General features: G+C 39.2%; 1 protein-coding gene across 2 annotated transcripts in view; it reads right to left on the bottom strand.

Moving 5' to 3' along the window:
• Nucleotides 1-1358: 1358 nt before the first annotated feature.
• Nucleotides 1359-14145, bottom strand: part of IGBP1 (immunoglobulin binding protein 1) — a 34864-nt gene continuing 22077 nt past the window's right edge. The window contains exon 6 of one of the 2 annotated variants that reach the window (XM_004380104.2): nt 1359-1849. In XM_004380104.2, the coding sequence (XP_004380161.1) occupies nt 1701-1849 (149 nt within the window). In that variant the 3' untranslated portion in view covers nt 1359-1700. The remainder of the gene's footprint in view (nt 1850-14145) is intronic. The other variant, XM_023734660.1, reaches the window with a different exon arrangement.

The following is a 14145-nucleotide window of genomic DNA, read 5'->3' as shown; positions in this document are numbered from 1 at the left end:
CAAGGTCACACAGCTTGTAATTTTCAAAGCCAGGGTTCAAACCCACCGTGTCTGGCTTGCCTCTTAGGTAACAGAATGTATGAGGGGGCTCGATCAAGCTTAAATAGACCTGGACCAAGGGGGTAACCTCAACTTGGCCCAAGGTTTGGGAATAAACTGACTCAGAGAGGAGTTCCAAGGGCAAGGAATAAGCCGTTGCTAGAGAGGCAGCTTAACTGATGTTTGCCTCTCAAATCCTCGGGGAATTTAACCTGTGCTTCTACCAGTTTCAGGAGCTTACGTTGTGAGGGTGAGATGAGTCCGTTATTAAGCAGCGTGCGAAATGTGTTATTGGTGGTCTTCTTCCTGTCATCTCCCACCAAACACAACCTCCTACGCATCGCCTGACAGCCCCCACTTACCACCCTATAAACAAGAGGGAAGTAAATCTTTTCAAAACCCTTTCCTAAGCTGGGCTGCAGAAGGTACGAAGGGGTGAGTCATCTTCCTCTTAACAGAAAACCTAAATGTACCAAAGCCATTTAGAACAAAAGTATGTTTTCTGTACATTTAACACGACTGCTTTTTTAAGGTAGCAACCCAGTGCTGAGGTTATGTCTTCTCTCTACTCCAGAAAGTGGGTACCTTTTAGTGTCATCTGTACTGTCCCCCTCCTTCACACCCAGCTATCAGTATGATTCCAGGCATCTCACTAAACAGCGAAACGACCACCATTGTACATTTACCCAGGCCAGGTTCAGGCTGTGCAGTATTGCACAGCATAGGCATGGAAGGAGCCAAAATGGTCTATGGGGCTAATTTAGGAGCTAGGCATCTGAGGCTACTGCTCACCCAAAGGATCATGGCTAATACGCGAACAAGGGCCCTGGCCTCTGACACACAAGGATGACTCTAGTAGTGCTGTATCTGTTTCTTTCATTCTCTTACTCATCTTATTTAAGGGTATCTAATTCTTTTCTGCCTCCCCGACAGCTCTCAGCACCGAATCTTAAATGTAGCAGACCTTCAGTAAACGTTGAACTTGGAGAAACCCAAGCTATCTCCTAGCCAAGAGGAGGACTAGGTAGACAGGACTGGGAGATAGTCTAACCATTCATGGTTCATTCACTTACTGCTCCAATTCCTGAGAACAGTGCTGTGCAGCAGGGAAAGTCCTTGCCTTTGTGCTCTCCCCTTGTAAAGCACAGTGCTGGGGTGTTTCACACAGGTTTCACACCATGTACCCAGGAGCTAATCTGGGCAGCTCTAATGTTGGGGAATTCACTGCCCAGATCAAACGGAGATGACCAGGCTCTCTCCATCAGCCCAAGGACCCGCAGTTGACCACTCCCCCAGCAAAAAAACAGCCGATACCCATATTGTTCTGCAGAGGCTCAGTAATAGAAGGGATTTTATTATTTTTTAGAGAAAAATCATACAGCCATTGATTATACAGAGCCATTTCTCAGTGCTCTTTTCTGTCCACTTAAATTGAAATATGCCATGATAAGGATGATAATGCTGAAACAAGATTGTTGGCTCATCATCTAGGTACAAATACACAGTTAATCGCTTGACACTTTATTGAACACAAAGCAAGATGAAGCGTCTTTGCTTTTGTCGTACACAGCTGAAGCAGGAGTCCAGGGAGGGGAAGACTGTGCAGCTTTCCTTGGAGGGAAAGATGTGAGCCCCTCTAGTCTCGTCTTGTTGTGGGAAGATTAACCCATGTTCTGTCTGTTGCCGTAACCCCTAGGATGAGTGTCCTTCCAGTCATCCCACTCCCGGGCTCTTTGTAGTGCCTTCTCATCATCCTCTTCCTCCTTTTGTTCCTGATCTTCCTGTTGCTGAGCTGCTTTTTTGAACTCTGCTAAAGTGAAAAATGAGAAAGTAGGGGTGAGAAATTAACACTGGTATGTTAATAAGAAATCAAGGTTCTCAGCTCCATTCTGAGTACAACCACATAAAATGAGAACAAGGTAGCTGTGTACCCTGTGCCCAGCAGAAGTGGGTAGAGTACTTATATTACTTAACACATCATATGTTAAATAATAGTAAGAAACGATGCTCTGAATGGTTTGCAGAAGGCAAAAACATGTAAAAACTGTCCCTCAGAATGAATTCTATTTTGGGAAAAAAAATCCTTGCTAAAATGGCCAAAAAAACCTCTAAACAAACAAACAGAACCTCAGAAAAACCAAAACTACTAAGGTAAAAAAATATTTGATTTTATGATTTGTGATATGCCAGGGAGGTGGGACGAAGTGACTTTTCCTCCTCCATTCATTTCCTTTATTATAGTCATCTAGTCATATGTTTGTGTAAAATTGAAAATCACAGGGCAGTTGGATCTACTGGAAAAGAATACCTCTGCGTTATTTTGCACCTGCCTGGTACAGGTACAAAGGGCATTTGCCATGCAGTGCACACACAAAAGAAATTAAACTAACTGCTACATCTTCCTTTTGCATGTGTTTTTTCCTTTGTAAGGCAAAGCAACCTTCTTCCTGGCTACCCTGAACTTGCTCATGAGAAAAATTATCATTACTGTAAGAAATGAAATACGTGAGGATCTCATCTGTTCTAACAGCCTAAAAGTCTTGTGTTCTTTTTTAAAAAGCCTTTTTATTGTAAAACAAAACAGATACAGGAAACCACACACACACACTACACACACACACATTGTAAGTTTTTAGAAGGCAAATACCCTGGTAAGTCGCCATCCAGGTCAAGAAATAGATCTTTTCTACCTATCCCAGAAGGCTCTCCATGTGCTCATTCAAATCACAACTCCTTCTTCTCCCTCCAAAAGTAACCACTATACGGCCTTTCACAGTCATAACCTCCTAGAGTTTATTATAGTTTTATGACCCAAGTGTGCATCCCTAGACACTATAGTTGCCTGTTTTTACATTCATTTTTTATTCAATGATTTTTAGTAAATGTACAGAGTTGTGCAATCATTATCCCAAACTAATTTTTAAAAATTTCTAACACCCCCAAAAGATCCCTTGTGCCCATTTACAGTCACTCCCTATGCCCCCTCCTCCCAGCCCCTAGCGATCACTAATGTACTTCTGCTCCCATGTTGTTTTGTTTAGTTGCCCTTGAGTCAATTCTGACTCATAGCAAGCCTGTGTTACAGAGTAGAACTGCCCCATAGTTTTCTTGGCTGTAATCTTAACAAAAGCAGATAGCCAGGCCTATCTTCCACGGTACCACTGGGGTGAGGGTTTGAACCCCCAACCTTTAGGTTAGCAGTTGAACACAAACTGTTTGTGCTACCTAGGGACCTCTGTCTCCACAGATTTACCTTTTCTAGACATTTCAAATAAATGGAATCCATATAATATGTAGTCTTTTGTGACTGGCTTTTCACTTTGCATGTTTTTGAGGTTAGTCTTGCCCATTTGAAAGTATTTTGATATTTTAATCTATAGGTTCTCCCTCCATCCCTCTTTTCTTACAAGTTATCTGTTAAAGAAGCTGGGGCATCTGACCTGTAGTTAGCTGCCCAAAGCCTGGATTTTGCTCATTGTATAGTCATGACGCAGTTCAACATGGTCGTCCGTGTTTCCTGCAGATTGGCAGCTGGATATAGAGACTTGATCTGACTCGTTTCATCCCTTTGGCATGATTATAGATCGTGCCGTGTTCCTTGATCAGGAGGCATATAATATCTGTGGTCTCATTTGTTGTGATGTTAACAGCCACTGATGTTCCATGCCTAGAGCCACTGATTTACTGGGAGGCAGGGTTTAAAATAGTGATACTCTTAATTTTATCATTTCTTTTTTATTTAGTTACCCAGGAGAAAAGACAAATGCTTGATTCTCTTTATTTGCCACTTCTCCAGATAATACACTGGTTCCCTATTATCTTCTGAAGTTGAACAGTTTATTTTTGTTTTTAATATAATTATGAACTCATGGATTTAAACATATTTGATGGGTTTCAATCAAGTGCAATTATTCTTCTGGAATGTTTAAATAAACATTTTAATTTTAGAACAGTTTTAGATTTACAAAAAAATTAAGACAGTTCAGAGAATTCCCATGAACACCGTACCCAGTTTCCCCTACTGTTAGGAGCTTACATTACTATGGTTTATGTGTCACAACTAATGAACCAATACTGATACATTATTAACAACTGAAGTCCATACTTTATTCAGATTTCCTCAGTTTTTAACAAATCTCCTTTTTCTGACCTGGGATCCCATCCAGGATACCACATTACATTTAGTTGTCACGTCTCCTTAGTCCCCTATAGTCTGTGACAGTTTCTCAGACTCGCCTTGACAGTTTTGAGGAGTGACTATTGGGTATTTTGTAGACTGTCCCTTGATTTGGGTTTGTCTGGTATTTTTCTCATCAGTAGAATGGGGTTATGGGTTTTGGGAAAGATCACCACAGAGGTGAAGTGCCCTTCTCATCACATCATAGTAAGGGAACATGACTTATCAGTGATGATGTTAACCTTCATCATCTGGCTAAGGCGGTTTGTAGAGTTCCCAACTGTAAAGTTACTCCCCACTCTCCTTCCTACTGTGTGGTCTTTGGAAGTCACTATGCATAGCCCAACATAAACTATTTTGAATTCTTCTTTATGACAGATTTGTCTCATCTTACCATTTGTTTATTTATTCAATCATTTATATCACTAGGAACGCATGGATATTATATTTATTGAGTTATAAGCCAATACTATGCTATTCATTTTGTTGCTCAATTTCTTCCAGCTTTGGCCATTGACAGTTCTTTCAAATGGCTCTAGTGCCCATTTGACAAAGCACAAACTTTTTTTCTTTGTGTTTTTAAGCTCTTCCTTATTTTCTAGCACTACAACGTGCTCCTGGCTCGTCTTGTGCATTCCCTGCCCTAGCCCTAGACTCAGCCATTTAGCCAAGTCTTTTATTAGAGAATGGTACTAAAAACAAAGATCTAGGCACTGGATGTGCTCGTTGCTACTGGCAATTATCCTTTTTGAAGCTGAAATTGTCTCATCTTTGGCCAGTGGAAACATTTTCAAATTTGCTCCAGAATCCTTTTGATATGGCCCTAGTAGTCTTTGAAAGCTTTTCCCCTATCTTGTATGACAAGATGTTTCAAGCTCATCTTATACATTTCCTGCCCATGATTTGGAATTAGCTATTCCTCCAAGTCATTCTGGTTTTCTTTTAATGGGAATGGTATTTCAATACCACAATCTGGGTACTAGGTATGCTCATTACTATTGACCTGGTCATTGTTTCTAAGCCTTTACAGTGAATAGAGCAAAGACATGTGCGTGTTTAAATAAAATTTCTCATGAGCTCGTATTTAAGACTACTGGTTTTTTTTTTTTACCAATTTGCTTGAGTTACATTGGTATTCTTCCACACTGAACATCCTAGCTCTCAAAGAAAGAGGACAGAATTAGAGAATCTCAAATTCATTTATATTATCCTATATTACACAGCCTCAGAATACTACTACTACTATTACCAGCAATATAATTACTGAGCAGTTAAATTTTTGCATATGCTTTCCCCATAAAATGGAAAACATTTTTCAAATAGTTGCACTGTATTTATCTGAGCACTGAACATATAAACGTTATATACCATACTGTCTCCCAATTAAGCCTTTAGTCTTAGTTATACAAGTTAATTGTATGGTCAATGTTCACCACCAGTCCTTACGTCAATGTGTCTCTCATCCTCTTGGTTATTAGAAGCTCATTCCCTAGTAAACTCCTCAGGAAGGACTCAAGTGAACAACATTCCCTGAGTTCCTGCATGTTGATAAATGTTTGTGCCCTTTACACTTGAAAGGCAGTTTTGCCAGATATATCCTTGGCTAACATTCTTCCCTCTTGAGTATCTTAAATAGTGTTACTCCATTTTCTTATGGCATGAAGTGTTAGTGTTGAAAAGTATGATGGTAATTTTTCTTTCCTTTATATATCACCTGATGTTTCTGCTGGAGCTCTGGTGGTTCAGTGGTTAAGTGTTCAGCTACTAACCAAAACGTCATTAGTTTGAATCTACCAGCTGCTCCATGGAAACCCTATGGAGCAGTTCTACTCTGTCTTGTAGGGTTGCTATGACTCAGAATTGACTCGACGGCAATGGGTTTGGTTTGGCTTGGATGCTTCTGCTGAGATGCCTGAGGCATTTTTTTCTTTTAAAGTCAAGTTTTTATTAGAACGTGTCTTGTTGGTCATTCTGGGTAGAAATTTTTAGGTACATGGTGTTTTTTGTCAAATCAGGAAAAAATTTTTTCTTATTTCATCATGTAAAGTTTTCTTAATTACAGTTTTTAGTACTTATACATATGGTCTACTATGCTGGGAATGACCAATTGAACAGGAATGGCAGTGCACTTATTGTCAAAAAGAACATTTCAAGACCTATCCTGAAGTACAATGCTGTCAGTGATAGGATAATATTCATACGCCTAAAAGGAAAACCAGTTAATACGACTACTATTCAAATTTACACACCAACCACTAAGGCCAAAGATGAAGAAATTGAAGATTTTTACCAATTTCTGTGGCCTGAAATTGATCAAACATGCAATCAAGATGCACCGATAACTACTGGTGATTGGAATGCAACAGCTGGAAACAAAGAAGGATCTGTAGTTGGAAAATATGGCCTTGGGGATAGAAACGATGCTGGAGATCACGACAGAATTTTACAAGACCAACAACTTCTTCACTGCAAATACCTTTCTTCAACAACATAAACGGCAACTATACACACGGACCTTGCCAGATGGAATACACAGGAATCAAATCGACTACATCTAGGAAAAGGGACGATGGAAAAGCTCAATATCAGTCAGAACAAGGCCAGGGCCAACTGCAGAACAGACCATCAATTGCTCATTTGCAAGTTCAAGTTGAAGCTGAAGAAAATTAGAAAAAGTCTACGAGAGCCAAAGTACAACCTTGAGTACATACCACTTGAAGTTAGAGACCATTTCAAGAATATTTTTGACGAGCAGAACACTAATGACCAAAGACCAGACGAGTTGTGGAATGACATCAACGACATCATACATGAAGAAAGCAAGAGGTCATTAGACAGACAGGAAAGAAAGAAAAGACCAAAATGGATGTCAGAAGAGACTCTGAAACTTGCTCTTGAACGCTGAATAGCTAAAGCGAGAGGAAGAAACAATGAAGTAAAAGAGCTGAACAGAAGATTTCAAAGGGCAGCTCGAGAAGACAGTTATTACAATGACATGTGCTAAGACCTGGAGTTAGAAAAGCAAAAGGGAAGAACACGCTTGGCATTTCTCAAGCTGAATGAACTGAAGAAAAACTTCAAGCCTCAAGTTGCAACAGTGAAGGATTCTATGGGGAAAATATTAAATGATGCAGGAAGCATCAAAAGAAGATGGAAGGAATACACAGTCACTGTACCAAAAAAGAATTGGTTGATGTTCAACCATTTGCAGAGCTGATCAGGTACTGAAGGAAGAGGTCCAAGCTGCACTGAAGCATTAGCAAAAGACAAGGCTCCAAGAACTGACTGAATACCAATTGAAATGTTTCAGCAAATGGATGCAGCACAGAAGTGCTCACTCATCTATGCCAAGAAATTTGGAAGACAGTTAACTGGCCAACCGACTGGAAGAGATCCATATTTATGCCTATTCCCAAGAAAGGTGATCCAACTGAAAGCAGAAATTATCGAACAATATCGTTAATATCATACGCAAGTAAAATTTCGCTGAAGATCATTCAAAAGCGGCTGCAGCAGTACATTGACAAGGAACTGCCAGAAATTCAAGCCAGATTCAGAAGAGGATGTGGAGCCAGGGATATCACTGCTGATGTCAGATGGATCCTGGCTGAAAGCAGAGAATACCAGAAAGATGTTTACCTGTGTTTTATTGACTATGCAAAGGCATTTGACTGTATGGATCATAACAAATTATGGATAACATTGCAAAGAATGGGAATTCCAGAACACTTAATTGTACTCATGAGGAACTTGTACAGGGATCAAGAGGTAGTCGTTTGAATAGAACAAGGGGATACTGACTGGTTTAAAGGCAGGAAAGGTGTGCATCAGGGTTGTATCCTTTCACCATACTCAATTCAATCTGTATGCTGAGCAAATAATCCAAGAAGCTGGAGTATATGAAAAAGAATGGGGCATCAGGATTGGAGGAAAACTCATTAACCTGCATTATGCAGATGACAAAACGTTGCTTGCTGAAAGCAAAGAGGACTTGAACCACTTACTGATGAAGATCAAAGACTACAGCCTTCAGTATGGATTACACCTCAATATAAAGTAAACAAAAATCCTCACAACCGGACCAATAAGCAACATCACGATAAATGGAGAAAAGATTGAAGTAGTCAAGGATTTCATTTTACTTGGATCCACAATCAACGCCCATGGAAGCAGCAGCCAAGAAATCAAATAATGCACCGCATTGTGCAAATCTGCTGCAAAAGACCTCTTTAAAGTGTTAAAAAGCAAAGATGTCACCTTGAAGACTAAGGTGTGCCTGACCCAAGAGATGGTGTTTTCAATCACCTCACATGCATGCGAAAGCTGGACAACAAATAAGAAAGACTGAAAAAATGATACCTTTGAATTATGGTGCTGGCGAAGAATATTGAATACATCATGGACTGCCAAAGAATGAACAAATCTGTCTTGGAAGAAGTATAGCCAGAATGCTCCTTGGAAGCAAGGATGGCGACACTTCGTCTCATGTACTTCGGACATGTTATCAGGAGGGATCAGTCCCTGGAGAAGGACATCATGCTTGGTAAAGTAGAGGGTCAGTAGAAAAGAGGAACACCCTCAATGAGATGGACAGACACAGTGGCTGAACAATGGGCTCAAGCATAACAAGGATTGTGAGGACGGTGCAGGACCGAGCAGTGTTTTGTTCTGTTGTACATAGGGTCGCCATGAGTTGGAACCAACTCGATGACACCTAACAACAAAGTGTATTGTTGTGGTTTTTGGTATATCCAGAGTCGTGCAAGCATCACCACAATTTGTTCATTTTTATATAAGATTTCTTGAACTTTTAGAAAGAAGCGTGGTTCAGGGTGGCTTTTCTAATGTCACAGAGGACACTTTATGCTGTTTTCATATATGTTGCAGACATATAATGGCTTGATTGATTAGAGTTCCTGGTTCTGTTCTTCTCTCCCACCTTCATCTGGGCTTTCTCTTTCCTTCTTCTCTATTGTCCCTGTCCTGCTCTATTTCATTTCTACTCTCAGCAGTTTCTGCTCAATGTGAGACCCGGGAACTGGTGGGTCAGTTTCAAGAGTTCATCAGGGACTTGACCGCTCCATCCCTTTCAGACCTTCTTATCATGGGTCCTTTGTACTCACCCAGTGTTTACTGAGGGGTAAAATCCCTCCCAGTTTCAGCCACTATTATTAAATTGGACTGCTATACTTGTTAGTGAATAACTGTTTACTGCTTTGGATTTTTCCTGTTCTCAAGTCTGTCAGATGGTCTGTCAGTTTCTTGGGGATATACTGTCACCTAGCTTCGTTAAAAATATTCTGTGGGTTTTTTCGAGTTTTTAAGTATTACATACGTGTAGAAAAGTACACAAGCATAAGTAAGCTCAGTGAATTTTCACATACTGAACACATGATGAAAAACATTACTAACTGCCCAGAAGTCCCCTCTAATTCCACTCATGATCACACACTACGAGTGACCACTGTCCTGAATTCTAACCAGCATATATGTTTTACCTGTTTTTAAACTTTATATGAATGAAATCATAAAGTATAAACTCTTTTGTGTCTGGCTTTTTTCACTCATAATTATGTCTGCAAAGTTCATCTATTTTTGTGACTTATAACTGAAGAACTATAGTGAGTTTAACCTTATTGCTATATAGTATTTCATTTTTTGAATACACTAAAATTTATTTATCCATTCAATTATTTATGGACATTTAGGTAGTTTCCAATTTGAGTTACTACAAACAATGCTGCTATAAGCATTCTCGTACGTGTCTTTTGTGGACATACGGCCTCATTCCTCTTGGGTATATACCCAGGAATAAAGTTGCCAGGTCATGGGGCTATACATATGTCCAGGTTTTGTGCATCACTATCACCATCACTCCGAGATTTCCCATCGTTATTATTTCCCTTCTTGTATCTCCCCTCTAACTTCTTAAAGCAGAACTATAAGCAACAGATTTTATCTTTCTTCTTTGGTAATATAAATTTTGAAAGTTATACAATTTCTTCTAAGCACTACTTTAGTTGTATTCCACAAATTTTGATGTTGTATTTTCATTACTATTCAGTTCAAAATATTTTCTAATTTCCCTTGTGATTTCTTCTTTGGTTATTTAGAAGTGTTAGACTGATTTTATGCTCCTGTATATGGTCTATCTGGGTGAACATACCATGTGTACTTGAAAAGGTGTTATTTTGCAGTTGTTGATATAGCTGTTCTATAAATGTCAAATAAGTAAAACGTGGCTTACAGTGTTGTTCAGATCTTCTATGTCCTTACTGATTTTTTTATCTAGTAGTTCTATCAATTACTGAGAGTATTAAACTCTCTCTGATTGTAATTTGTCTAGTTCTCCATTTAATTCTGTTTGTTCTTCATGTAATCTGAAGCTTGCTATTAGGCGCAAATACATTTATAATTACTATGTCTTCCTGATAAACTGCCCCTTTTATCAGTATGAAACGTCACTTTATTTCCAATAATACTTTTTGTCTTTAAGTCTACTTTAACTAATACTACTATAGCTATTCCAGCTTTCTTATACTTACTGTTAGTATGCTGTATTTTCAATCTTTTTATTTTCAACTAATCTATGTCTTTATATTTAAAATGCATCTCTTGTAGCCAGCATACAGTTGAGTTGCTGATTTAGAAATTAATCTTTGATTTCTAATTTGAGGGTTTATTCCTTTTACATTTAAGGTGATTATTCATATATTGGGTTTGGATATACCAATCTGGTATTTGTTTGTTGTTTATCTCATCTATTTTTTGTTCCTCTGCTCTTTCTTTCTTGCCTTCTTCCCTTTTAATTTGTCAGCTGTTTAGCTATGTGTCTTTGCATTCCTTTTTTTAAGTGGTTACTGCAGGGAATACAATATTCATCCTTAACTTCTCAGTCTACTTAAGAATTAATATTGTACCATGTGGTAGGCAGCCTTGAAGATGGCCCCCAATGATCCCTGCCCCCTAGAATTCATGCCCTTATGCAGTCCCCTTCCCACGATGTATTAGGATTGGTCTGTGTGACCATTAGGATACGGAAGAAGTGATGGCACGTCACCTTCACATTTTAAGTTATAAAAGACACTGAGGCCTCCATCTTGGTCATTCTCTCAGATCTCAGATGAATATTTTGGGAAAAGGAGGCTACTAAGTTCGGATCAGCCCTATGCAGAGGTTCACATGGTGAGGCCACCAGCCAACAGCCACATGAGTGAGCCTGGAAGCAGATCACCAGCCCCAGTCAACAGCTTGACTGCAACCTCATAAGAGACCCTGAGCCAGAGCCACCTAGTTACTTTTGGATTCCTCCCCTCAGAAACCATATGAGATAATAAATATTTGTTGTTCTAAGCTATAAAGTTTTGGAGTAGTTTGTTACACAGCATTAATTAACAGACGGCTTCAAATAAAATGTAAGAATCTTGCAAACACGTAGATCCACTTACCCCTGTCCATTCTGCTACAGCTGTCAGATGTTATTACATCTATTGTATTGACTGAACTGTGTCTCCCCAAAATATGTCTTGGAATACTGTCATGGATTGAATTATGTCCCCCCCAAAATGTATCAATTTGGCTGGGCCATGATTCCCACATTGTGTGGTTGTCCTCCATTTTGTGATTGTAATTTTATGTTAAAAAGGATTAGGGTGGGATTGTAACACCCTTACTAAGGTCATATCCCTGATCCAATGTAAAGGGAGTTTTCCCTGGGGTGTGGCCTGCACCACCTTCTATCTTACAAGGGATAAAAGGAAAGGGAAGCAAGCAGAGAGTTGGGGTCCTCATACCACCAAGAAAGCAATGCCGGGAGCAGAGCGCATCCTTTGGACCCGGGGTTCCTGTGCAGAGAAGCTCCTAGTCCAGGGGGAGATTGACGAGAAGTACATTCCTCCAGAGATGACACAGAGAGAAAGCCTTCCCCTGGAGCTGACACCCTAAATTTGGACTTCTCGCTTACTGGACTGTGAGAAGATAAATTTGTCTTTGTTGAAGCTATCTACTTGTGGTATTTCTGTTATAGCAGCACTAGATGACTAAGACAAATACTAACCCTATACCTGTTGATGGGGCCCGGGTGGCGCAGTGCTTAAGGATTTGGCTGCTAACCAAAAGGCTGGAAGCTCAAATCTACCATCTGCTCCTTGTAAATTCTATGCAGCAATTCTACTCTGTCCTATAGGGTCACTGTCTTGGTCATCTACTTGTGCCTACACCAACCACTCCTGCCTGTCTAGGACGGTAGCGAGAGTCTGCACCACACACTCGGTGACCGACGACCTGGACACCTGAGTTGAATCAATGCAAGAAAAGTAAACAGACTCCTGGACTCACATACCAACTAACAGATCTATCCACCTGGTGACAGGAAGTTAGAGCTTCAAAGGCGTCAATACTCAAACTAGGTCACACAAGCAGCCTATTTGGGCATATCAAAACAAAACAAAACAAAACAAGAAGCTAGGGCACAGTAAGAAAACATAAAATAAATAACTATAATAACTTATCGATGGCTCGGAGACAACAGTCAATATCAAACGACATAAAGAGGCAGACCATGATGGCTACAGCAAGCTCCCAAAACAGAATCAAGAAATTTTCTAGAGGAAGAGAACTTCTTGGAATTACCGGAGGTAGATTACAGAAGATTAATATACAGAACTCTTCAAGAGATCAGGAAAGAGATCATGCAGAATGCAGAACAAGCCAAAGAATACAAAGACAAAGCAATAGAGGAACTTAAGAAAAGAGCACAATGACAAATTTAATAGGCTGCAAGAATCCACAGAGAGACAGCAAATAGAAATCCAGGAGATTAACAATAAAATTTCAGAATTAGACAACTCAATATAAAGTCATAGGAGCAGAATTGAGGCAATGGAAGTCAGAATCAGGGAGACTGAAGATAAAAGCACTTGACACCAACTTATTTGAGGAAAAATAAAAGAATTTAAAAAAATGAAGAAACCCTAAGAATTACGTGGGACTCTATCAAGAGGAATAACCTACGAGTGACTGGAATAACAGAACGGGGGGGATAACAGAAAATACAGAGAGAATTGTTGAAGATTTGTTGGCAGAAAACTTCCCTGATATTGTGAAAGCTGAGAAGATATTTATCAAAGATGCTCACTGAACGTCACACAAAGTAAATCCCAAAAGAAAGTCACCAAGATATACGATAATCAAACTTTCCAAAACCAAAGATAAAGAGACAATTTTAAGAGCAGCTAGGAATAAATGAAAAGTCATCTACAAAAGAGAGTCAATAGGAATAAGCTCGGACTACTCAGCAGAAACCATGCAGGCAAGAAGGCAATGGGATGACATATATAGCCTTGAAGGAAAAAAAAAAAAAACCCTGCCAGCCAAGAACTATATATCCAGTGAAACTGTCTCTCAAATATGATGGCGAAATTAGGGCATTTTCAGATAAACAGAAGTTTAGGGAATTTGCGAAAACCAAACCAAAATTACAAGAAATACTAAAAGGAGTCCTTTGGTTAGAAAATCAGTAACATCAGATAATAAACCAAGACAAGAGCACAGGACAGAACAACCAGATATCAATCCAGAAAGGGAAGTCACAAAAATAAATCAAAACTAAAACACTGAAAATAGTCAAACAGAGACGTAAATATGTAAAAGATGACAACATTAAAACGAAAAAGAGGGACTAAAAAATGTAGTCATAGCTCTTTCATAAGAATAACTCAAGGTGATAAGAAATAAAAATGGTTTAAACTTAGAAAAATAGGAGTAAATATTAAGGTAACCACAAATGAAACTAACAATCCTACACATCAAAATAAAAACCAAGAAAAACGTAAAGACTCAGCAAATACAAAATCAACAACGATGAAAAGAAAATGCATTAAAAAAATGACTCAGCACAGAAAATTAAGGGGAACAAAGAAACTGTCAAC

Source organism: Trichechus manatus, unplaced genomic scaffold (genome assembly GCF_000243295.1).
Source record: "Trichechus manatus latirostris isolate Lorelei unplaced genomic scaffold, TriManLat1.0 scaffold00070, whole genome shotgun sequence".
Taxonomy (NCBI): Eukaryota; Metazoa; Chordata; class Mammalia; order Sirenia; family Trichechidae; genus Trichechus; species Trichechus manatus.
The sequence above is the reverse complement of the archived record's forward strand: the minus strand, read 5'-3'. Positions and strand labels throughout refer to the sequence as shown.